Source organism: Mus pahari, chromosome 10, assembly GCF_900095145.1.
Source record: "Mus pahari chromosome 10, PAHARI_EIJ_v1.1, whole genome shotgun sequence".
NCBI lineage: Eukaryota > Metazoa > Chordata > Mammalia > Rodentia > Muridae > Mus > Mus pahari.
In genome coordinates, this window is record NC_034599.1 from 85,988,194 (window position 1) to 86,011,527 (window position 23,334).

General features: G+C 40.4%; 1 protein-coding gene across 1 annotated transcript; it reads left to right on the top strand.

Moving 5' to 3' along the window:
- The first annotated feature begins 854 nt into the window (after positions 1 to 854).
- On the top strand, positions 855 to 23,307 carry LOC110328027 (phospholipid scramblase 1). Its single transcript, XM_021207378.2, has 9 exons — positions 855 to 1,034; positions 9,611 to 9,637; positions 10,838 to 10,906; positions 14,428 to 14,672; positions 16,054 to 16,096; positions 17,813 to 18,033; positions 18,134 to 18,295; positions 21,222 to 21,383; positions 22,977 to 23,307. The coding sequence occupies exons 2-9, from the start codon at positions 9,625 to 9,627 to the stop codon at positions 23,031 to 23,033; spliced, it is 972 nt and encodes a 323-aa protein (XP_021063037.1). The 5' UTR covers positions 855 to 1,034; positions 9,611 to 9,624; the 3' UTR covers positions 23,034 to 23,307.
- Positions 23,308 to 23,334: the final 27 nt, after the last annotated feature.

Here is a 23,334-nt window from a genome sequence, read left to right on the forward strand (position 1 = left end):
GCATCGTGGCTTTCAATGGGAGAACAATATATTCTATGCATACTGGTATTTATGTACATCCAGAAATCTACACATATGCAAGTAGTGGGGCCCTTCCAAAATGCTCCCCAGATTTTTAGTTGAATATACTTAGAAATGCACCAATCACGGGGAGAGAAGAGTGAGCTCACGACTCAAAATTCACCTGTAACCCTTTCATCATCCTTTCATAATCCCCCCTCCCCCAAGACTACCAAATGATGCATAAAATGCAGGCGGGGGGGGGGGAAATACCTTCCGTGTCATAGGGAAATTTCTTAGAAATGTCCACACGAGGCATACTAAGTCTGAATCTTTGAAGGCATGACCTTCTAATGGAGTTTCAGCTGGGTGATTCTTCTCGACTGTAATTTAAGAAGCACCATTTTACTAAACAAAACAGATGCTGATTTTTCTGGTGAGTGAACCACAGAGTTCAAGCCAAACCTGAATGTTTTCTAGTTAAGGATGGTACTTTTCCACAGACTGTAGTAAAAAGAAAGCAAAGATTGCTAACAGCAAACGGCATTAAACGGTTTTATAAAACTCATACGATTTTTATAAAGAGGAGAGAAATCTGCTAGGAAAGAGATCAACAAACTTGAAAGTGCAAACAGGGCTGATGGAACAGATGTGGTAATTGATGCACACTTAGGAAAGTGTGCACCGCAGGAAAGTAATTTTGAGGAAGCCCGATTATCCGCACAGTACCCAAATAGGTTGGGTGGTTGAGATCAGGCAGTGTAAAGAAAGTTCCGAGAAGAGGCCACTCCCCAGGTGATGAATAGCCTTCCTTTCCAAGGCCATCAAAATCCCACTTCCTTTTGTCTTGCTCGTGGGCGGGGCGGGCAAGGTCCTGCCTGGCCTTTGGGCGCAGCTGGAGGATTCTGGAGTGCTGTCAGAGCTCGCCTCATCCAGAGTGAGTCCCTCTGCAAGGCTTTAGGGAAAGCTGGGCTACTGCTGCGCCACTAGCAAGGGGTTGGGACTCACGGACTTCAGAGCAGAAGGAACCTCAGGTGAGTCCCGCATTCTGTGCGGTCTCGGACAGAGCTCGCGGTCCGTGCGCGCACGGGAGCGGGGTACGGTGATGGGGCGCGGGGTGGGTGGAGGGCGAGCAGGAGCAAGGGCTGGAGGCGGTTTGCTCGGGCGGCCGAGGTTGCGTCTGGAGACTGGGAGCAATGGCCGAAAGACCTGGGCTTGTGACCCCGGAAGTGGGGAGGGAACTCAGCCAGAAGCTCTGTTGTCCCCGCCGCCGCTAGGCGATCCACACTCGTGACCCTTCTTCGCTAGTTCCCACGGGATCGTTTCCAGTTTAGCACACTGCTTCACAGAGCGAAAGCAAAAAGCTGGGCTCACTTGTAGGTCTGTGGTAGCGCTCTTTTCAAATGAGCCGAGCCCAAGTTGGATTCCCGTTGCAGGAAAGGGAAGGGGAAATAAAAGAGAAACCGTTCGAAGAGCCTGCTAGCTCTTTAACCCAGGTGCTCTTTGGGATTGTGGGTAGAAAAACTATACATAGCATTCTAGAATACAAAAGTAGGGAATGTAAGGGGGTAAAGGTCAGAATGGGTAAGACCACTAGGTGTACATTCAGTCTTCTGTTACATACCTTGGACTCTGACAGTTCTTTTTCTTGTACAGTCATCTCTTCCCTGAAAATGTTTACAGTAAAAGACTTACAGATTGTCTATAGAGCAAGTTCTCAGACAGCCAGGGCTACACAAGAAAAACTCTGTCTGGTGAAAAACAAAGGAAACAAAACAGGAAAGCCAACCAAAACAACAACAAAAAGAGTTCTCACTTTTGAATCAGTTAATATAAGCTTGATAAAGAACCAAGTGGAAAGGTGGAAACGAGCTTTTATTATATGAAATACTTGACACAGCCCCCATGCCTGCAACTCTCCCCCTGGTTCCTGTGTGGCTTGATTTCTGTAATTTTATTCCTGGAAGTTGGGTCCGGGGCCACTTCTCTGTTCCAAGACAAACAATTACACTTTCTTCCCAAACAATTACACTCTCTTCTTCCGGCTTAGAGGCTGAGCAGTTGGAACTAAATACTGGGTACCAGCGAACCAGTGAAACTTAATAAAAAGCACCGCAGGCACCTGGTTGGGGGGGGGGGCGGTTCCTTCTTGACTTTTCCTAACATCAGAGCTTTCTACCTGGATACTTACAACAATTGTGCCGCTTTGAATAATGAACAAACATTAAAATAAAAAAAGACTGTTGGTAAGCCAGATAGATTCCCTGCTTCCGGACAGAGCAGCATGACCTCCATCTCCTCAGCTGTGTAACTCAGAGATTGCTCATTTCCCCTGAATAACGTGAAATTCTAGCTTCAGGGCCTCAAGTTGAGCAACATCACCTGTTTGTAGTGTCAGTGGACACACCAGCAGCCTTAGCTCCGTGGCCTGGCTTATGATAGATACTTTTCTTTGTGATTTTTACCTGTCTTAATGGCACCGCAGCCACTGCTATATAAACCTGTGCCCCTATAAACCTTTCTAACATCATCATTTTTACGCACAGTACTTTCAGTATATGTGCACTATACTTAGTTTTCTTATTAGTCCTGGGTCTACAGGTTTACTGGTTGAAGTGTTTGTATAGAAGTTTGCATGGTCTATAGTATAGACTTAAAGACTTTTTGCTGTCTATATGTACACTGTAAACAGTGTTTGTACTATGTACACAGTGTAGACAGAATAGACTCTGTGGTATCCATGAATACCCCCTTGAAAACACAGGGTGTTCATAAAGTGCATATTTCTTCAGGAAATATTTATATAAGTATATTTGCTTGTGTGTACACAACACACTATTGTAGTACAGTATTAAATAAATAGAACTCAGTGAAACCATCTATTTAGTTAATGTGTGTTAACAAGTGTTCTTTGTATTTTTCAAATTAAATTTTTTTTGGGGGAAAAAACTGACCTAGTTACTAAACGATTGACCCCAAGAATAAACTGGAACCCTAGGCTTTGCTGTGTTACATAACGGGGTGCCCTTTAAAATACTTGCCAACAAATTTCATTTGTTAGAAAGTTGGAAGCCATTTGTTTGTTTGTTTGTTTTCATTGAACCAGATATAGTAATATGAAGCTATGGAAATGAGCTGTGTTAATTCATCACAACCTTGGCTCAGTGGACTCAGGGGTTTCATGTCTAAGTAAGCAAAAAGAAAAAAAAAAAAAGAAAAGAAAAGAAAAAAAAAATCTCAAATTAATGTAAAATCAATGGGCTTCCTAGAAGGCTATGTTGACATCATGCCGGAACTCCAGTAAGAGTAACTGGGTTTTGAGATGTATTCTTTACTTCTTTAAATTTACTTCTTATTTTTGTAGAACACTTGACAGCTATGTTTTCAATCACTTCTAGCTGGTGTATAATCTATTTTCATTCAAAGCTTTGCCCATGTTTCATTCAAAGCTTGTTTGCTTTTTGTGGTCATGAAATAGTGATGTGGATTTTGAGAAGGAAGCTTTCTATTTCAAAGGACATTGCATTTGTAAGCAATGTACTTCTGGTACAAGTGCACAGTCACGGGTTCTGTTTCCCCAAATGCTCACCAATGCCTTGCAGCATTGTGGAAATGCATTGAACCATTTGTGGAAATATATTTGCATATTCATCTGCCTCAGTTTGGCAATCATGGAACCCACAATTTGACAGATGGAATGTGTTTCCTTGTAAGTATTTACTAAACCTTTCCAAAAGTACAAAACCTACCTAAAACTGTAACTGAAAAGTACCTTAAAATTATTTGATTTGTAGCTAAACCACAAACAAAAGTACCTGGAAATTATTTGCTATGTAACTTATTGTCACAATTTTGCCTTACCACTTTTCCTATCACATTTTTTTTTTCCTCTGCCCACCATGAAATCTCTCACTCAATTGTTCAGCTCTTCGAGATTCTAATAATGGTTTTAAAACAGTAGAGCATTACTGAGTTGTGTAGAGGCACATGTTGACATTTGGTCTGTGAAGAGAAAGATGGTCTGGATTAACTTGTACATTGGGTGATTTACAGGAAGGCATTTGTTCTTATGTATGCACCAACAGGAAAATTCTGGTTAAAGAGCCTCAACCTACTTATTTTTAGGCACAGGTGATGTTATAATACTCCAAAATGCTTTTTAAAAAATTATTTTTAATACTCCATATAATTCCCCGCCCCTCCCCATCCACCTTCCGACTGTTCCCCACCCCACACTGTCTCCACGTGGATGTCCCCATCCTGGACACTACCTGACCTCTAAACTCCCTGGGGCCTCCAGTATTTTGATGGATAGGTGCATCATCGCTGAATGAACACAAACCCGGAAGTCCTCTACTGTATGTGTGTTGGGGGCCTCCTATCAGCTGGTGGATGCTGTCTGTTTGGTGGTCCAGTGTTTGAGAGATCTCAAGGGTCTAGATTAAATGAGATTGCTGATCCTCCTACAGGATCACCCTTCTCCTCAGCGTCTTTCAGTCTTCCCTAATGCAACAACAGGGGTCAGCTACTTCTGTCCATTTTTAAAAAATACTTTTTAAAATCAATAGAGATTTCAAGATCTCATGAGATAGGTGTTCACTGAATCATGTCTGAGTCTTGAAGACATGATCATAGTCCCTTGTGGTGTTTCCCTTGTCCCAGGTGGGGATGCTTTACACTTAAGAGAAAACCCAGAAAAGAACTGAGGAGATGGCTCAGTGGATAAAGTGCATACTGTGCAAACATGAAGGTTGGAGATGGGAGTTACCAGAATTCCACATAGAAGCCCAACAGTTGTGGCCAATGCCTGCAGTCCCAGCTTGCAGAAGCAAAGACCATGGCCCCCGTAATAGTCAAGCTCACTAGATGGACTAGGTAGAATTGGCCAGCGTCAGGTTTAGTGGCAGTCCCAGCCTCAGGAAAGAAAGTGAAGTACAATTGAGGAAGATGCCAGAGGTCAGCTTTGGCTCTCTAAACCTCAGTCCATGTCTGTGCACATGCAAGCATACGTAGACAAATGCTTGCCTGCCTCATACACACTTAAAAATGAGCATTACTTAATTAAAATTGTTAACTGAAAAAGCTAGAAAGGAAATGGGAATTTGTGGTTCTAATAATAATAATAATAAAACAGAAATTACAAATAATTCTATTTATATATACTTTCATTAATATGTATAGAGTGCCATAGTTTTTCATAAATGTAACACGTAATATGGCTACAAAGAAGAAAGTAGTAATCAGCATATTTCTTGAAGGTTCTCATTTGTTCTGGGTAATTGCAAATCATTGGTGCAGTTTATATCTATTTATTAGAAACGTTTCTCCCTTTGGGTATATCATAAATATCATTTTCTTTGTCAGAAAAATCACCTAAAAAAAAAAAAAAAGCAAGAGCAGAAAACATTATCTAAAAGTTATCAGGTTAAAATAATGAGTGTCCTGCTTCAAATGAGAACACAATTCCAGGTTATTTTTAAAGCCGGGTGACATGTGAGCTGACATAGCTCCACTAAGGTTGAAGAAGGCAGAGCACTGCTTCTCCAGCTAAGGAGAGCAGTCTGGGTAGGCAGCCATGTGGTAAATGCCGTCATCCATTGCACACATAGGTCTCTATTTTAAGCGGCACATGCACAGGCTTAGTGGCAACCTAATGTTTTTCTCTAGAGCCCACATATAGCATTTTAAAGCTTGGGATGTAAACACTTCACGAGGAGGAGATCCCAACATTTTACTCTGCAGCAGTTTTTCTCATGGGTGCTTCTCACGAACATAGATAAAGCCTCAAAATTATGGACCAGAGTAATGAGAGAACATCAAGGAGAGACAAGTGACCATACTTTGGGGATTTTTGTGCAAGGAGGAAATGTTCTTTAGCCCCAAGACAAACAAACCCAGTGTCTTCTTAGTTGGTCACATTATGCAAACAGAATCTTACCCCACCACATTCTTAAGTCCACCTGACATGGCTTAGGAATTACCCTCTTTCCACATCCTAGGAAGAAATATTTGTCAACAAAGATTTTCATAGTCAAGCTGGCTAGATAGACTATCATGGATTGGCAAGTTCTAGGTTCAGTAGAATACCTACCTCAATACTTAAGTTAAAATATAATAGAGGAACATACCAGGGTCCATTTCAGCTCTCTAAACTATAGCCCATGTGTATACATGCAAACATACAGTATTCACATATAAACATATATACACATTTTTCTTTTCACTGTGTGTGGTATGCATGCATGTGTACATCTATGTTTACATGTAGGTATTATATGTTTGCATGTATACCACAGTGAAAAGAAAAAAAAGGTTTTTTTTATTATTATTTTCTTTATTTACATTTCAAATGCTATCCCGAAAGTTCCCTATCCCCCCCCCCTGCCCCTGCTCCCCTACCCACCCACTCCCACTACTTGGCCCTNGCCTTCCCTTGTGCTGGGTCATATAAAGTTTGCAAGACCAAGGGGCCTCTCTTCCCAGTTATGGCCCATTAGGCCATCTTCTGCTACATATGCAGCTAGAGACACAAGCTCAGGAGGTACTGGTTAGTTCATATTGTTGTTTCACCTACAGGGTTGCACTCCCCTTCAGCTCCTTGGGTACTTTCTCTAGCTCCTCCATTAGGGACCCTGTGTTCCATCTAATAGCTGGCTGTGAGCATCCACTTCGGTGTTTGCCAGGCACTGGCATAGCCTCACAAGAGGCTGCAATATCAGGGTACCTTCAGCAGAATCTTGCTGGCATGTGCATTAGTATCTAGGTTTGGTGGCTGATGATGGNATGGATTCCCTGATGGGGTAGTCTCTGGATAGTCCATCCTTTCATCTTAGCTCTAAATTTTGTCTCTGTACCTATATCCTTCCATGGGTATTTTGTTCCTTATTCTAAGGAGGAATGAAGTATCCACATGATGGTCTTCCTTCTTGGTTTTCTTGTGTTTTGCAAAAAAGTTTTAATTAAAAAATTAATTAAAAGTTTGAACTGTTGAGCTGGTTTATCTCGAACATTGGCTGAGTTAGGGAAAGAGCTCTGGTCTTATTTTATAATTGGAATTCAGTAACTATGAAAGGATTTTCTTTTCTAGTTTTGGGCTTTGTTTAACAACTGTGAGAAACATAAATTTGTTTGACTGATACAAGATGAAAATAACACAAAACTACAGTCCCTTAAAGTTCTTGTTTAGTTGAGGCCATAGACCTTTGTAAGCTAAGTGTATTAAACAATGACACAAGATATAAGGAACATGGGGCTGGAGAGATGGCTCAGTGGTTAAGGGAGTTTGTGGATCTTGCACAACCTCTGGGTTCCAGCATGCACATCATGTCTTCCAACCACTGGTAACTTCAGTTCCAGAGCATGGAGAGCCTTCTCCTGGCCTTCTCATAAAGCAGGCTCATTCTATATATATATATGCAAGTAAAACCACTCAAACGTGTACAAAAATAAATGTCTTAAAAATATAAGTGGTGCAGCTAAAAACCTGAGGGTCGTTTAGCATACATATTAAATAAGAGATAGCATCTATCTCTAGACCAAGATTTGTTTGTCTTTCAGTCTGATGCATCAGTTAAGGTATTGTTGGCATGTTTTATGAAAACCGATATTCCTTTCAGTACATAAGCTTTTATAATAAAAATGTGATGTTGAGAAAATGTGTGTGTGAATATATATATATATATATATATATATATATATATATACACACATATATTTGTATATGTATATGATGATTTCTGAGGGATTAACATATCCCTATATTGCATTTTAGTCTACTGTGATTACATAAGCCTATTAATTCATTATTAGCCCTATGGATTAGTTGGAGAAAAACACGAATATTTGTATTTCTGCATTTAAGGGTTGATGAAAGCCATTGGAGCTGGATACTGGCCAGTTGATGCAAACTAATGTACCTATTGTTCGAAGTAAATACAGAAATTTGAGTGATTAACACAATTTTTTTTTTTTTTAGATTTATTATAGAGTAGAGTAAATCTATTGGAGATTTACTAAACCGGTGCCGAACTTCTTGCATATAAAGTACATATAACTGTGGTATTAATACTTAGAAATCTTAGGTATTTCACCAAGATATGAAATTTTAAACTTAAAATTGTCTGTGCTAAAAGAAAATTTTGAAACGGTATAGAAGGTGGCATTTGTTTCTTGAGAACACTGGCATTAATTACTTATGTAATTAATTGATTGTCACATTGATTGAATGTTTTGTCACTTGGAATTGCAGAGTAGAGGGAGTTAGTAAAAGGACAGTCAACGCTGGGGTGTGCCAGAGAAAAGGGGCTGCCAACTACGTTCATGAGAGTCCAGGAAAAAAGTTTTGAGTCTCAGAATTTTTGCCTCATTACAGATGTAACCAGTAGACATGGAATGAGTTGCCATTTAGAGTCCAGAATATGGTGACTAGATAGAGCAGAGAAAGCTAAGATGGGATCCAGCTACTGGGAATGGAACAGTATCAAGTAGATATTTTGCATGCTGCTGCAGAAATAGACACACGGAGTCGCTTGGATTGTCAGCTGTCTGGGCTTCTTAGAACCTTAACCAGACTCCTTTATTAAAAAGCAACTTTTAATTTACAGAGCAGAATACCAGATTTTCTCAGATTTGTGGCTTGGGTTAGGCAGCACAGTCCACATAGAACTTGGATTCTAGATTCCAACTCTGTACCCTGGAAACTTCTGCTCTCCTGGGGGACCATTCCTGCAGCCAAGCTCAGAGGCTCCTATGTGGGCCACATGCTTCTTTTAAGAAGTGCAGGTTGTGATGGACCATCCAGAGACTGCCCCACCCGGGGATCCATCCCATAATCAGTCACCAACTGCAGACATTATTGCATATGCCAGCAAGATTTTGCCGAAAGGACCCTGATAAAGCTGTCTCTTGTGAGGCTATGCCAGTGCCTGGCAAATACAGAAGTGGATGCTCACTGTCGTCTATTGGATGGAACACAGGCCCCCAACGGAGGAGCTAGAGAAAGTACCCAAGGAGCTGAAAGGGTCTGCAACCCTATAGGTGTAACAACAATATGAACTAACCAGTACCCCCAGAGCTCGTGTCTCTAGCTGCATATGTTCAGAAGATGGCCTAATCGGCCATCATTGGGAAGAGAGGCCCCTTGGTCTTGCAAAGTTTATATGCCCCAGTACAGGGGAATGCCAGCCAAGAAGTGGGAGTGGGTGGGTAAGGGAGCAGGGTTGGGGGAGGGTATAGGGGATTTTGGAATAGCATTTAAAATGTAAACGAAGAAAATATCTAATAAAATTTTGAAAAAAAAAGTACAGGTTGTGAAGACTGACCATTTAAGTTCTGCTGCCAGATGCAGGGTCTTTCACAGTGTTCCTCCTTGGATACACTTTCCAAAGACTCTTAGGAATGTGACCACCAATCAGGACCGGTAAAAACACTTCTGCAGTCCTACTGGGAACAAGAGTGTAGGGAAAGGATGAAACACAAATGTGTGATCGGCCTAGATGAATCAGGAGTATGAACCAGCCCTGTGCCTGAATAGTTTGTGAACACATTGGAACAGTCACATCTCTCCTATAAATTGTAGATAATGAACTAACACCAGTTATTCTTTTTTCAGAAACTGTTCAAATCATGGAAAACCACAGTAAGTAGTTTATGACAAATATATACTTTTTCTTCTTTATAATATCATCTGTTAAGGTAACACTTGGTTGTAATGCTTCATTCAGTTCCTGAAATTACTTTTCTGATTCATTGTTATGTTATTGTCTTCAGTATTTTATTTAGTATTCCAGCACAGAGAAGATAGACAGAAATATCCATGGTACCATTTACTTAATAACAAGGAAGCCACAGAGAAAGAGATATATGTTAGGCTTACAGTGACATGCACTGTGCAGATCATACTATATTGTATCCAAAGAACTTTTCTGGGCTTTTTGGCACCTTTTATATGTATAGTGATTATTCTTGACACACTAATTAAAGAATAACATTTCCTATATCAGTTCATTCTGAAAGATGTTCAGATGTTTACTTTGATGATGTGTTTTACAACATATACATCCTATAGGATTTAATGATATTGATCATATTGCTCTTAATCTTTATTTCCTCTCAGTAAAATTCTAAAATAACATTTGTGAAGTCTACAGTAAAATATTTTGCCTTGTTAAATTTTACATTCTGAGAGTAAAAGAATTATATATCTTTGGAAATAATACTAGTCAAATCATTTTCTCTGAAATGTTTTTTTTTTTCCTTTCTCTTTCTTCTTTGTTGATAAAAATACACATATCTCACCACAATCTACATATTCTACAACCTTCAGGCCAGACTACTTATTTCTTAATGACTTTCATAGCAACCTAAATTTTCATAAAACAAAATAAAAGCCATTGAAATGAAATTTTGTGTAGACTTAAGCTATTTTACATGCTAGTAATTTATTCAGCTTAGAGAAATTCATTTGACCACTGGGACAAAAATCACTTTTTTTCTCATTATATTCATATAGTTATATATATATACATATAAATACATAAAAGTAAAATAAAATATCTTCGAGTGATAGCTTTCTGATAGGTCAATGCTTTTTCTAAGTTATGTATGCTATATTTCAAAAAACATAAAATACATACAATTCTTTCAACTGTATGAATCAGTTTTCACAGTATGTTTAGAACAAAGGTCTCCATATTAGCTCCTCTACGAGCAGAACTCATGTGTTGAATCTACTTTTCCTGGCTCAGTTCAGCATCACACATGTCCTCGGTTCTGTGTCCTTCTCTTCCTGAAACATCTCATTTAAGCTGACATGCACGTGTCTCTTCCTGAATTCCAGGCAAGCAAACTGAGGCTCCCCACCCAGGAACATATATGCCAGCTGGGTATGCCCCTCCATATCCACCAGGTAAAATACTGTTGCAGAAGAAACATAATACTAACCAATTGACAGTTGGACGGGAGAGAAAGAAATGGGGGTCAGGGCACACTTGTCTTTATTTTAGTAATTCTTTTACATGAAATTGCATTAAAGGAATTTTGACAACTTTATTCTTTTTGATATCCTTTTGTTCCATGTTTTCTATAGGAATATTTTTTAAATGCATTTATTTTTATTTTGTATGCATTGGTGTCTTGCTTGCATGTCTGTGTGAGAGTACCAGTCTTGGAGTTATAGACAGTTGTGAGCTGCCATGTGGATTCTGGGAATTGAACCTGGGTTCTCTGGAAGGGCAGTCAGTGCTCTTAACTGCTGAACCCATAGAAGTATTTTTTATAGAGGGCAGGAGAGGTTGTAAAGAACTGTAAAATCAACAGTATGTTTATATCGAGCAACAATGTGTCACTTAAAATACACAATTAAGAATTAATTTTGTCAACTGATCATTTGCTGTGAAGACTGAGATCAAGTCTTGAGAATTTGAAAAGTTTTCCATGAGTGTTTTGAGTCATAGAGAACTGGGAATTAATTGAAAAGTAACAGACAAATGACAAGATTGCTTATCACTGGAAGCAAACTAGGGTTCTTGTTTCCACTTTATGACATATATGATAGACAGCTTTATTCTTAGCCAAGCCTAAAGATGTGAGTCTATAAACCCAGGGCATAGTAAGCCGTAGCAAGGAGATGGTAGGATCAAGGCCAAACATTTAGCCAAAGTCCAACTTAACATAAGAAACACAGGTAAGACTTGGGAGGAGCAAATTTGTAGAATGCTTGCCTTACATGTGTGAGAACATAAATCCCATCCCCACAACTCATAAAAATGTAAAAAATAATAACCTTTATGTTGTAATCATGATTATTGTTTTTTGTGTCTCAGAAAAATAGACACATCATATCGTTATATACAAGGGATACAAATTTTGTCTTATTTTGAGCCAATGCATAAAGTAATTGAAAGATTTTTCGTTTAGCAAATGCAGTTGTCAGCATTACCTGATCTTTGCAAATGGCCAGATAGATGGTTTACCCAGATTTTCTAGTAGCAGGCTACCCACATCTTCAGGGAGCAGCCTGGAGATTAGCATCAAGGAATTCTCATTGGGCAGAAGAGTGGTATGCATTCTGTTCTCTTTGCTGAGCAAACAAATTGTCTTGGAAACTGTTCTGTGGATCCTAGATCTTATCTAGATGTTTAAAATAAAAGAGTATGTTCTGGCTAAACCCTAAGACTCTTATCTTGTAAGTATCGGCCACATTCACTTTAGAGTAACTTAGACATATCAGGACAAGCACACTAGCAGGCCTGTGAGCTCGGGAGCATTTATCAGGTGCTTCCAATACGAAGACAAGGTTTGAAACCCTCTGCCTTGATAAGGAACTGGTGTTAGGTCAGTTCCCACAGAGATAAAAAATGTAAGGAAGAGAGTTAAAGAATGTTTCACTCCGACTCATAGTTAACTTGAAGTAGGTAGCTTGGTAGACTTTTGCCATGAAGAGGGTTTTGACATTCCATTTCCTTCCACCTGAAACACCTCTCATCAGGCTTTCATATTGAGTGCTTCCTTTCTCATGCTTTAGACATCCGCATGAGGTAATCCACGTAAAGCACCCACCTTCTTTGCGGCTATCTTGCTCATAGATCTTCTCCTTCATGTCAGTGCAAATGTTTGTTAGACTGTAGCTCTCTTGAGTCAGTTCTCCTGCTTCTACCCCTGAATTCTATATGAAAGACTTCTTATATTTATGCTTAATAACCCTTTGTGATGACAGAAATTACAAAGGCAATTATAGAGCTTTCTGAGCTGTAGTACTTTTTCTAAACCTTGTTGAGGCTTAGAGACGTGAATTTTGTCAGAAGTTTTCTATTTATCAATTGTGGGTGCTAAGTATTAACCTTTGCATGTCTCAGTGTGAAAACATTGATGCACATAGCGCAATATCAATAAATTGAATATTCCATTTCTATGTAGTACCTACTCTGTTGATAGATACAGTGAGTGAAGCTCACTGTAATCATTCCTTCATAGAGTATATGAAACACACAGGTATAACTTGACCTCCTGTTCTCTAGCTGTTAGTTGTTTAAGAGTTTTCTGGGCTGGTGGTCTTGGGTTCTATAAGAGAGCAGGCTGAGCAAGCCAGGGGAAGCAAGCCAGTAAGAAACATCCCTCCATGGCCTCTGCATCAGCTCCTGCTTCCTGCTCTGCTTGAGTTCCAGTCCTGACTTACTTTAGTGATGAACAGCAATTTGGAGGTGTACGCTGAATAAACCATTTCCTCTCCTCCACCCCCTCCCCAATAAAAGTTTCCACGGGGCTGGAGAGTTGACTTAGTGGTGAAAAGCACTTGCTGCCCTCACAGAGGACTGGGGTTTGACTCGCAGCCTCCACATTGTGGCTCACAATGGTCTATAAGGCCAACTCAGGGGATCCGATGCCCTCTTCTGAATGTCAGAGGCACCATGCATGCACATGGTGACACAAACACACACACACACACACAAACACACACACATATGCAAACAACATCATACACATAAAATGACATAAAATGAAGGAGCCAGGGAATGGGGCCCAGAGCATGGCAAGATATGTGTGTATGTGTGTGTGTGTGTGTGTGTGTGTGTGTGTGTGTATGTATATATATATATATATATATATATATATATATATATATATATCTTTCATTTGGGAACCCAAAACTTTGGGGTGGGTAACAGGAACTCGCCACTGGATCTTATTTAATTATTTTAATACTACAAAATGATAACGCAAAAATAATTTGTCTCATAACTTTTACATTCTTTTTGGTTAATCAACTCTATTTTCTAGAGCTTCTATGGAGCTAAATTGTAAAATTTAAATCTGTAACCTTAAGAAAATGGAGGTAATATCTGTTATTATTTTTTTTAAATGGGCAAAACTGCAGGGAATATACTGGATTACAACTCTTGGCAAACAAGATCTGCAGTGTACTAGAAAGAATAATTCATCTTTAATTATACCCCAGGATCCCTCAGCAGTGGCCTGATAATATTTACCTTAAACAATCCTTTCCTGGAACTACTGCCCTTGCTGGGTAATGTATAATTACACCCCTTGTACCCAAGGGCCCACAGCACCATCCTTCTCAGCTCCAGCAGATAAACAATGGTCCATATAGTCCCAGCTCTTCCTCAGGGAGACAAAGAAAACTCTTTCCCAGGTCTTTCTGAAATTCTAGAATGGTGGTCTCTATTCAGGGTGCTTTGCTCAGAGTCTTCATTTTGAGTGTTCTATCACCAAACGTCAGGAGGTTTATGTCTTGCCTCTAGGACACAGCTTGTTTTCTTTCCCACACTCAATTATTAGAACCTATCTTTCTGGCGTATCAGATAGATCTTATAGGATTTCTGAGATGAGAGCTCAGTTTGTAGAGAGTTGGGATACAGCGAATGAACTGATCTTTCTGTCTGACGATGACTTATTTCACTTTTATTCCAGGACCTTCAGACCATGCTGCCTACCCCATACCTCAGGCTGGCTACCAAGGGCCTCAGGGTCCCTATCCGGGGCCCCAACCTGGCTACCCAGTCCCACCAGGAAGTTATGCAGGTGGTGGCCCTAGTGGCTTTCCTGTCCAAAATCAGCCAGCGTATAATCATCCAGGTGGGACTGGAGGGACCCCATGGATGCCAGCCCCCCCTCCTCCTCTGAACTGTCCACCGGGGCTGGAATACTTAACTCAGGCAAGTACAAATGCATGGACCACTCATGAAAGCAAACACAAAAGCAAAAACCAAATATGTGTTTCACGTTTTTAGGGTGGAGGATCAGACCAAAAAAAAAAAAAAAAAGTTACAAAAATCTGAAATAAAATAATATTTTCTAATATTTTCTACGAATACTTCTAACTCTTCTACATCAGATTCGCCTCCCCCACCCCTCCCCAGACAAGGTTTCTCTGTGTAGCCCTGGCTGTCCTGGAATTCACTCTGTAGACCAGGCTGGCCTCAAACTCAGAAATCCGCCTATCTCTGTCTCCCGAATGCTGGGATTAAAGGTGTGAGCCACCACTGCCCGGCGCAGGTTCACCTTTTAAGAAAAATATTAATGTGCAAAGTAATTGTGTTTTCTGTAATTTTGAATTTACCTAGGCAATGATAGCTGTTAGCACTGTTTTCAATTCAGGTTCCTAATCGGTTAATCTATTACCTCACTTAATCATTGTAGAAAAATCAGTGATACACAGGTGTTATAATTATTGTACTTCTTGGGAGAAAACTGTACCTCCCCCCCCCAAAAAAAAATTGCTACATACTTTTCACAGTGGTGGACCTGGCTTTCTAATCTGAACTTTGGTACTGAACTCAGTGTTTTTTCATGTTGACCCCAATTCACTCCCTCAAAATATATCATATTTTTAGCACCAATAAAGCTCATATTTATGCTGCTCCTTATGTCCTTTGAATGATGTAGTTTTCTAAAATCCTCCAAATAAAGAAAGAAGGCCAAGAGTAAGCTGCACTACGTGATAATGACTTTAACATTTATTTGATGAAGAACATTAGGTGAACTAGGAGCAGGAAGTATAGTCAACCAATGAACGTACAAATAGGCTATGATAGACATCCAGTTGTCAATCAATCGAGCATCCTGGTGGACACTCTGTGCAAACTTAATTTTCCATAGCGTACTCAAAATTGTAGGACAAAGAAAGTTTTAGAAATTATTTGATCATGAAATAACTTCAAAATAGGTGTTAATAAAATTAGTATCCTTTAGATACCAGAAAAGAATGTATCTGTACTACAAGTGATATCAGTCACTTGTGATATTTTTCAATCACTCATGATATCTTTCAATCTAGTAGCACAAAAGTTTTAATAACTCAAGTGAAGTATTGTGAGTATTACCTGAGAAACTTTTCTTTTAGAAAGAATGCTGCTTTATACAGGCATGAATTTGTTACCAATCAATCTTATTTGACCAAGATGTTATCTTGGAGTAGATACTTTCCACAAATGTTTTTGTAATTTTTAAAAATATTATCTTTTAAACGAAAAGCAAATCAAATATGAGACGTTGATAACTGATTTCAAGCACGTGTTTTCTTGTTGTCTTTAACAGATTGATCAGATTCTGGTTCATCAGCAAATTGAACTTCTGGAAGGTGTGTATCTGTAGTGTTGATGGTATTTATAGGAATAGAAGCAATTTGTCCAAATAAAGGCCTGACAGTTACCTTTCTACAGCAGTCTTCTATGGAAGGTCCAGCTAGGAGGTCACAGATGCCTTTCCTACAGTGGTTCTCAACCTTCCTAATGCTGCAACCCTTTAATACAGCTCCTCTTAGATCTATAGGCTTTAAGATACTGTAACTCTACATATAAATCATGAAATATAAATAATTCTAAAGCATTTTTCAATATTTAGTTCTTTTTAAAAACAGAATGTGGGCTGGAGAGATGGCTCGGTGGTTATGAGCACCGATTGCTCTTCTGAAGGTCCTGAGTTCAAATCCCAGCAACCACATGGTGACTTACAACCATCCGTAATGAGATCTGATGTCCTCTTCTGGTGCATTTGAAGACAGCTACAGTGTACTTAGATATAATAATAAATAAATCTTTAAAAAAATAAAAAAATAAAAAATAAAAAACAGAATGTCTTAAATATTATTTTACAAAAATGATTTTATTTACTTTTTTAATATTATATGTAGTACAAAGATAATGAAATCATTCAGGTTTTACATTTTGATTGTGCACCAGTCCTTATTGAGTTTCCTATATTTAAATCTCAATATATAAGAAAGATATACACATAAAATTGTGTTGGTTGTTTCAGATTTTATTTATTCATTTAGTAATCACAAAGAAAATTAGAGACTGTAAAATATTTTTAATTTTCATAAATAAGGTCAAAATTTCTGAGGTTAAGATATTAAAACAGCAACAGATTGTTCTGTAAAAATCAGTTGAATGATAGCCAAGTATTGAAAGAAAGGAAGTTCCCATGAAAGCAGAGCTGAAACTGTTTCAGCCCCACCAAAGGCTCTTCATTGCATTCATCATGACAAAGAGCATCCACAGATGAGCAGAGGGCCTTGAGTACAGATGGCATCGGGTACTGTGAGCTTCTGCAAAGTTTAAATAATTTTGGGGGGCAGGCTCTGATGAACCGCAATTCTAGTATCAGAGAGCTATGGCCTAGGAAGGAATTTTATTCTGTCTTCCTGGCTGAACAAAAAGAGAAGATAGCAGTGTGGAAGTCAACACAGCGAGGCTCTTCTTTGGAAACTCTCTGGGTGAGAGGACTCAGTACCACACTGTAGGCCCATGACGTCATAGCCCTTAGAGGCTCTGTGATTTGAAGACACAGCTGCTAAGAGCCTCTTGTCTAAAACCTCCCTTCCACTTTGAATTAGCTACTTTTGATAGATAATTAGATAATAAACACGGGTCCCTGGACCCAAAGCCCTGTTCAGATTCACTTTCACTTTCACCTTCCACTCTCCTTTTTTACACCCATACTTTTAAAACAAGCACACCCATTCCCTTTGCTCAAGTGGTGAAGAAAGGGTGTGTATGTGTGTGCATTACCCCAGACACTGAAGCCCCCTTGTGACAGAGTGCATGGAGTTGAAGACGCAGGCAGCTTGCTCTCTTTCGAGGTCTCCCACATGGACTTCATTCCTTCTTACCTGAATGTTCTTCCTCCTGTCCCACTGTGGTTTCCTGAGTCCAGATCCTCTCCACACCCCCTGTTTCCCCTTTTCTCCTGTTCCTCGTAAGCTCAGGCACACCATCCCTCTGCTCCCTTAGGAGAGAGTCACTATTCCTCAGCAAGTGGTGAGTGTGTGATTTTTTTTCCTGTATGTTCCCAGTCTTAACAGGCTTTGAAACAAATAACAAATATGAAATCAAGAACAGCCTCGGGCAGAGAGTCTACTTTGCAGTGGAAGATACTGACTGCTGTACCCGAAACTGCTGTGGAGCATCGAGACCTTTCACCTTGAGGATCCTGGATAATCTGGGCCAAGAAGTCATGACTCTGGAGAGACCTCTGAGATGCAGTAGCTGCTGCTTCCCCTGCTGCCTCCAGGAGGTCGGTGTGAAGTAACCGTAGCAGCAAGGGTTTTGAAGTATGGACTAAACCTGGATGGTGTGATGGTATACCTATGAAATGTCTACTTTTGCTTTTGTAGATAGAAATCCAGGCTCCTCCTGGGGTGCCAGTAGGTTATGTGACTCAGACCTGGCATCCATGCCTGCCAAAGTTCACTCTCCAAAATGAGAAGAAGCAGGATGTTCTGAAAGTTGTTGGTCCATGTGTTGTGTGTAGCTGCTGTTCAGACATTGACTTTGAGGTAAGAAGTATCATAATGTCTACAGGATGCGTTTTCCTGACATGAAAAGAACGTATCCCGATAGGATGTTATTATTGCATTAGCTAAATAGTGTGAACGGATGTCTGCTCATCTGGTTAATGCTTAATGTTTACTCTGATTAAAGGTCAGTGTAGATAAAAAGCAGAGGTCTGTAATGGGGGAAAAAGGAGAAAGAAAGAAACATTTTATGAAAATGGAGTACTTACAACCTTTGTGTATTTGGGTGAGGAGCTGGCTCGGTTGACAAAGTGCTCTCTGTACTTATGGCCTTTGCATCCCCAGCATCCATGAGAAGCATGGCATACATGCAAATGCCCATCTGTCTTCCAGTACTGGGGAATGGGGATAAAAGGCCACCTGCAGCTTGTGCAGCCTTGCTGCATCAGCAAGTGAGAGACCCTGTCTCAAAAATAAGGCCTCAGCAGTCAACCACTCTAAGGACTTGCATCCCACCCTCAGGCATGCTGACATGCACATCCATACACACCTACACACATGTGATACACACACAAACAGACTAACTTCTGTATGTTTCTACTTTGTATTGGACGTTTTCCATAGAGGAGTTACCAAGCCATGGAAGAGGGCTTCCTTAGCTCTTTCTTCTCTTTTCCCTCATTCTGCATTACAAGTTCCAGCTAAGCAGAGGAAAGGGTGCACTTTCGGTTTTTAAAGTTTTGCCCAAAACCCCAGTGTAGACTTTCCCTCGAGGTGGTGGAACCTAGACATTTATTTATGTGAATTTATAGATGACATCTTTTTATGTGAACGCTGAGAATCCAAGTGCAGATTATTATGCCTTATTAATGACAATTGCAATATGATTAATTTCTAAGTCAAGGATTTACTTTTCGAAGCTTCTATTACCCACAGTAAACAATGGCTTGAAAATAGATAGTAGAAGGTTCCAGACAACACTTTATGGATGTAAATGTTCAGTAATGGGAGCTAACCTCAGGCTGAACTGCTGCTCCATCTTGCCTGGATGTGAGTCCTCTTCCTGCACACCCTCCGCAATGTCCATCACAGAAGCCCACTCTTAGGGGTCAGTCACGGCCGCGTGACCGTGAGCTCTCTCACTGCAGTGGTCAAACAGCTTTTACACCAGAGCCTAAGGCAGTCACATGACCTGGGCAGCCTTGATCTCATTTCATCTCAGAACCTGGTTACTGTTCAACTCATTTCACCAAGGGAAGGATAAATAAAGACTAAGATCTTTTGAGAGAGACACCCATTCCTGGAACTTTCCTCATAGAGGATTACCATAGTTTTCTATCAATGTCTGTTTAAAAACATTTTTAGTTTCCTGATTTAGGAAATAAGCGCCACATCCGGAATGTAAGAATGTGTAAGCACTTTGCCCTTTGCCCAGTACTGTTTACAGCTCCTATCCTCTATGAGTCTTGGCTCTTGATGACATAAGAGCTTAAATGGTAGGTATTGCACATAAAATATTAGGATATTACAAAAGAGGATTTGTTGTAGAGAAGCTTATCATAAAGTCATATCTGAAACAACTATGATGGTTCATGACTTCAAACAGACAGCACTGGGTTCACATTATGGCCATTAGGTCATCTGAGTTTCTGGGCATTGATAAAGCTCCTATAGCTGGCTCTAACTTGGACCATGCAGTTTGGACCATGCAGTGACCTCCCATCTGCTCTCAAGAAGAGTGTGTCTTAGGACTGTGACCACAGCATCTTGTTGTGTGATGCTGCTCACTGGATGCACATGTAGGCCAAGCCAGTTGGCCATGGTGAACACTCAAGTCCTCTGTCACACCCTAGACACCCAAGCAAACCCAATTCTAAAGGAGCAGAAAGTGTGCTATGCCTAGCCTGGGAGTGGAATGCAAGGGCTACTCTCTGAGCAGTAACCTGTGAGTTTTCGTGCCTGGTAGAGGTAGACTTCAACACACTGAGGTGCCACCCTCCTCCAGTCACATCAGCTGTGACTACCTCTAATGTCCCTTGTTTACATGGAGGATCCTGTCTGGGACAAGGGCTTTAAAGAAGGCTGTTCTCACCTTTGGTGACCTTTGCAAGTTTGGACAGGATATACCTTCTCGAACACAAGCCTGTGTTGATACTTCAGGAAGCATCCATGTGCTCTCTAGGGAGTGGCTTTAGTTTGGGCCCGTTCTGTTCTACTGCCTGACCTTTCCTCCCACAGGGCTACCTAAATCAGAATCTTTTCATGTTGGAAGTCTTGACTTCCCATTCCTCCTTTCCTTTTTGGATTCTTTATACCCTACGGTTTTCCATCCCTTCTCCATCTCTGCCCTGGCAGTCTTCTGTGGAGATTCTTGTTGTACCCTTCCCCTAACCAGCTGGCCTTTAGGTCTTTCTGGGCTTTTGCATTTCTGGAGCCCATACCATCCACTACCCCATGGGTGGCAGTAAACCTCTGCTAAGATTCTTGAAGCAGAATTTGAACAGTAGTTACATTTATAATCTTCCCAGTGGTTCTAGACAATGTGTCAGTAAAACATTTAAAAGAACATTTGTATTATCTATCTTAGCAGAAACTAGAGAATGTTAGTTTTGCCAGCATGCAATGAATAGTTCAATCTCTCTCTCTCTTTTTAAAAAGATTTATTTATTTATTACATGTAAGTACACTGTAACTATCATCAGATACACCAGAAGAGGGTATCAGATCTCAGTAAAGATGGTTTTGAGCCACCACATGATTGCTGGGATTTGAACTCAGGACCTTTGGAAAAGCAGTCAGTGTTCTTAACTGCTGAGCCATCTCTCCAGCCCCCCTAGTTCAATCTCTTAGTGCTTATCACTTTATATAATTTAAGGCAACAATTTGTTTTCTTGAATTATGACTTTGAAAGTTACGTTTGCAATTTTAGTTTTGGGAAATGCTTATGACTTTATTTTTTGCTGCGCAGCTCAAATCTCTAGATGAAGAATCAGTAGTTGGCAAAATTTCCAAGCAGTGGTCTGGCTTTGTGAGAGAGGCCTTCACGGATGCAGACAACTTCGGGATCCAGTTCCCGCTAGACCTGGATGTGAAGATGAAAGCTGTAATGCTTGGTGCTTGTTTCCTCATAGTGAGTCTGTCCCTGCTAACTTCCCTTATCAGTGGCTGTCTAGAGTCATTGTGAAACCATTCACCAAATTGTATGTGCCAAGATGTCCTATGAAGGGAGTAGCTGCTTATATCAGTACTCACCATTCAACCGTGTCTGAGTGTCTGAAAGACCATTCAACATGAGACTCCAGACACAGTATAGAACACTTGATTACAGAGATTGTGTATGCCCAGAAGACAAAGGTCTTGGGGCTTAGAGTGATCACTAAGTCGGGAAATTGTTGTTTTGGGGAAGTTGGCAACTTTTAAAGCCACAGACTAGGTCATTAGGACTTTACTTAACTTGTCCATTTAAAATTTGGCAGAACTGTTGGAAATCCAAGTTTATAGAGATAAATCTTGGTGACTCTGTGATAATTGGGTTGAAAGGAAGCATCACTTGTGATGGTTCAAACCAAGTGATTAGCAAATGGGATAGAAGGGAAAAAGGAAAACAAGAGATGAAAAAAAATCAAATGTATAAGATTTAACAGACAGTAAGCCTGTTCAGAAGAGAATTGCTGACCCAGAGCCCAGGAGCTCCCTGCAGGCATAAATTTTTTGCAACCTACTTTTAATAAGAGTTCAACCTCTCCTCTAGCCCACCACCCAGCCGTGGTAGTGGGGGAGAAAAAGTTATTAGGATTTGGAGGAAGTGTACTTGTTCAGCAATAGTTCTTCGGGGGCGAGCTCGTTCTTCGTTGGCAGCAGTTCCGTCCCATAGCAAACACCAAATACCACTCAGCAGCTGCAGATCAGTCCTCTAGAAAGGCAGACACCAGGCACAAAACAGCAGCAGTAGTTCAATCCTAGAGAAACTGCCTGAGGTGAGGCCACAGAGGCAGCAAGCTGCTGCAGGAACCTCACGAGCAGTTCTTGGGCAAATTTCTCACAGTGGTGTCATTACCAAGAAAGTTGAGCTCAACAAGGCTATGTAAGGTGAACCAACACATGCCGGAAGAATAGTGAGGCGGAGCAAACCAAACCAATGCTCAGTGCCTGTTTCCCACTGTCTGTGGGGTCATCTATACTTCTTCATTAAGGGTCCTTTCAAGTGTTTGTTATATCAAAACATCCCTCCACCTGCGTCTGCTTCAGCAAATCATCCCTTCACCTGTGTGCCCCAGCAAAACCATTGGACATAACTGACTTTCAAAACAAACCGCAAGTCAGCTGGCGCCCTGCCAAGGTTTCCGACTGCGAAGGCTCCACCAGCGCCAAGTCAAAAGCTGAGTCTGGAACACCTGTAACTAGAAACATGAAATTACTAGGAAGGACTACCAAAAGTTTAGGAAGTTCGATGGGAAGATTTCCAGGGGATATGAAAAAGTAAACTCAGGAGAATTCGTCAGGGGTCATCAGACTGGTACAGAACAGAAGAAAGGGAGGAGGGTTTAACTGATTGTCCTTAAAATGCAAAGAGAAAGGCAGAGCTTACTTACATAGCTTCCCATTGTTCTTGCGGCAGGCAGGCAGGGGCTTAGTTTTGAGAAGTTCCCTTTTTATCTGGGATTTGTTCTGTTTTGTTGTCGAAAACTCTTCTCTCTTTCTCTCTCTCTTTTTTGTTTTTTAGGATTTCATGTTTTTTGAAAGAACTGGAAACGAGGACCAAAGATCAGGAGTATGGTAGTAGTCTCCTGAGATTCCTCTTGAGGTTTAAGGACTACTTACTGATGATGGAAACTGAGGAATCAAAAGGCACACACACCCGTGGCTTCTTTTCCTTTACTGAAATCACTTTCTATCAACTCAGCTGTGATGCCTGTGTGCCCTGTTGTACGACTTTGCTCTCAAATTAGAGCTTATTTTTTAGAATTCGGTCATGTATTTGTTTTTTATACATTCTGAAGGTTTTCACTGTGAATTTGGGAAAACAGTTATATGAATTTATACACATAGAAATGATTTTCTCTATGAAAAAATGCTTTGAC

Excerpts from the sequence above, each read along its gene's own strand:
- LOC110328027 (XM_021207378.2), top strand. Across the intron at positions 18,034-18,133 it reads TCCCCTGCTGCCTCCAGGAG|ATAGAAATCCAGGCTCCTCC; the intron begins GTCGGTGTGAAG and ends TTGCTTTTGTAG. Across the intron at positions 21,384-22,976 it reads TTGGTGCTTGTTTCCTCATA|GATTTCATGTTTTTTGAAAG; the intron begins GTGAGTCTGTCC and ends TTTGTTTTTTAG.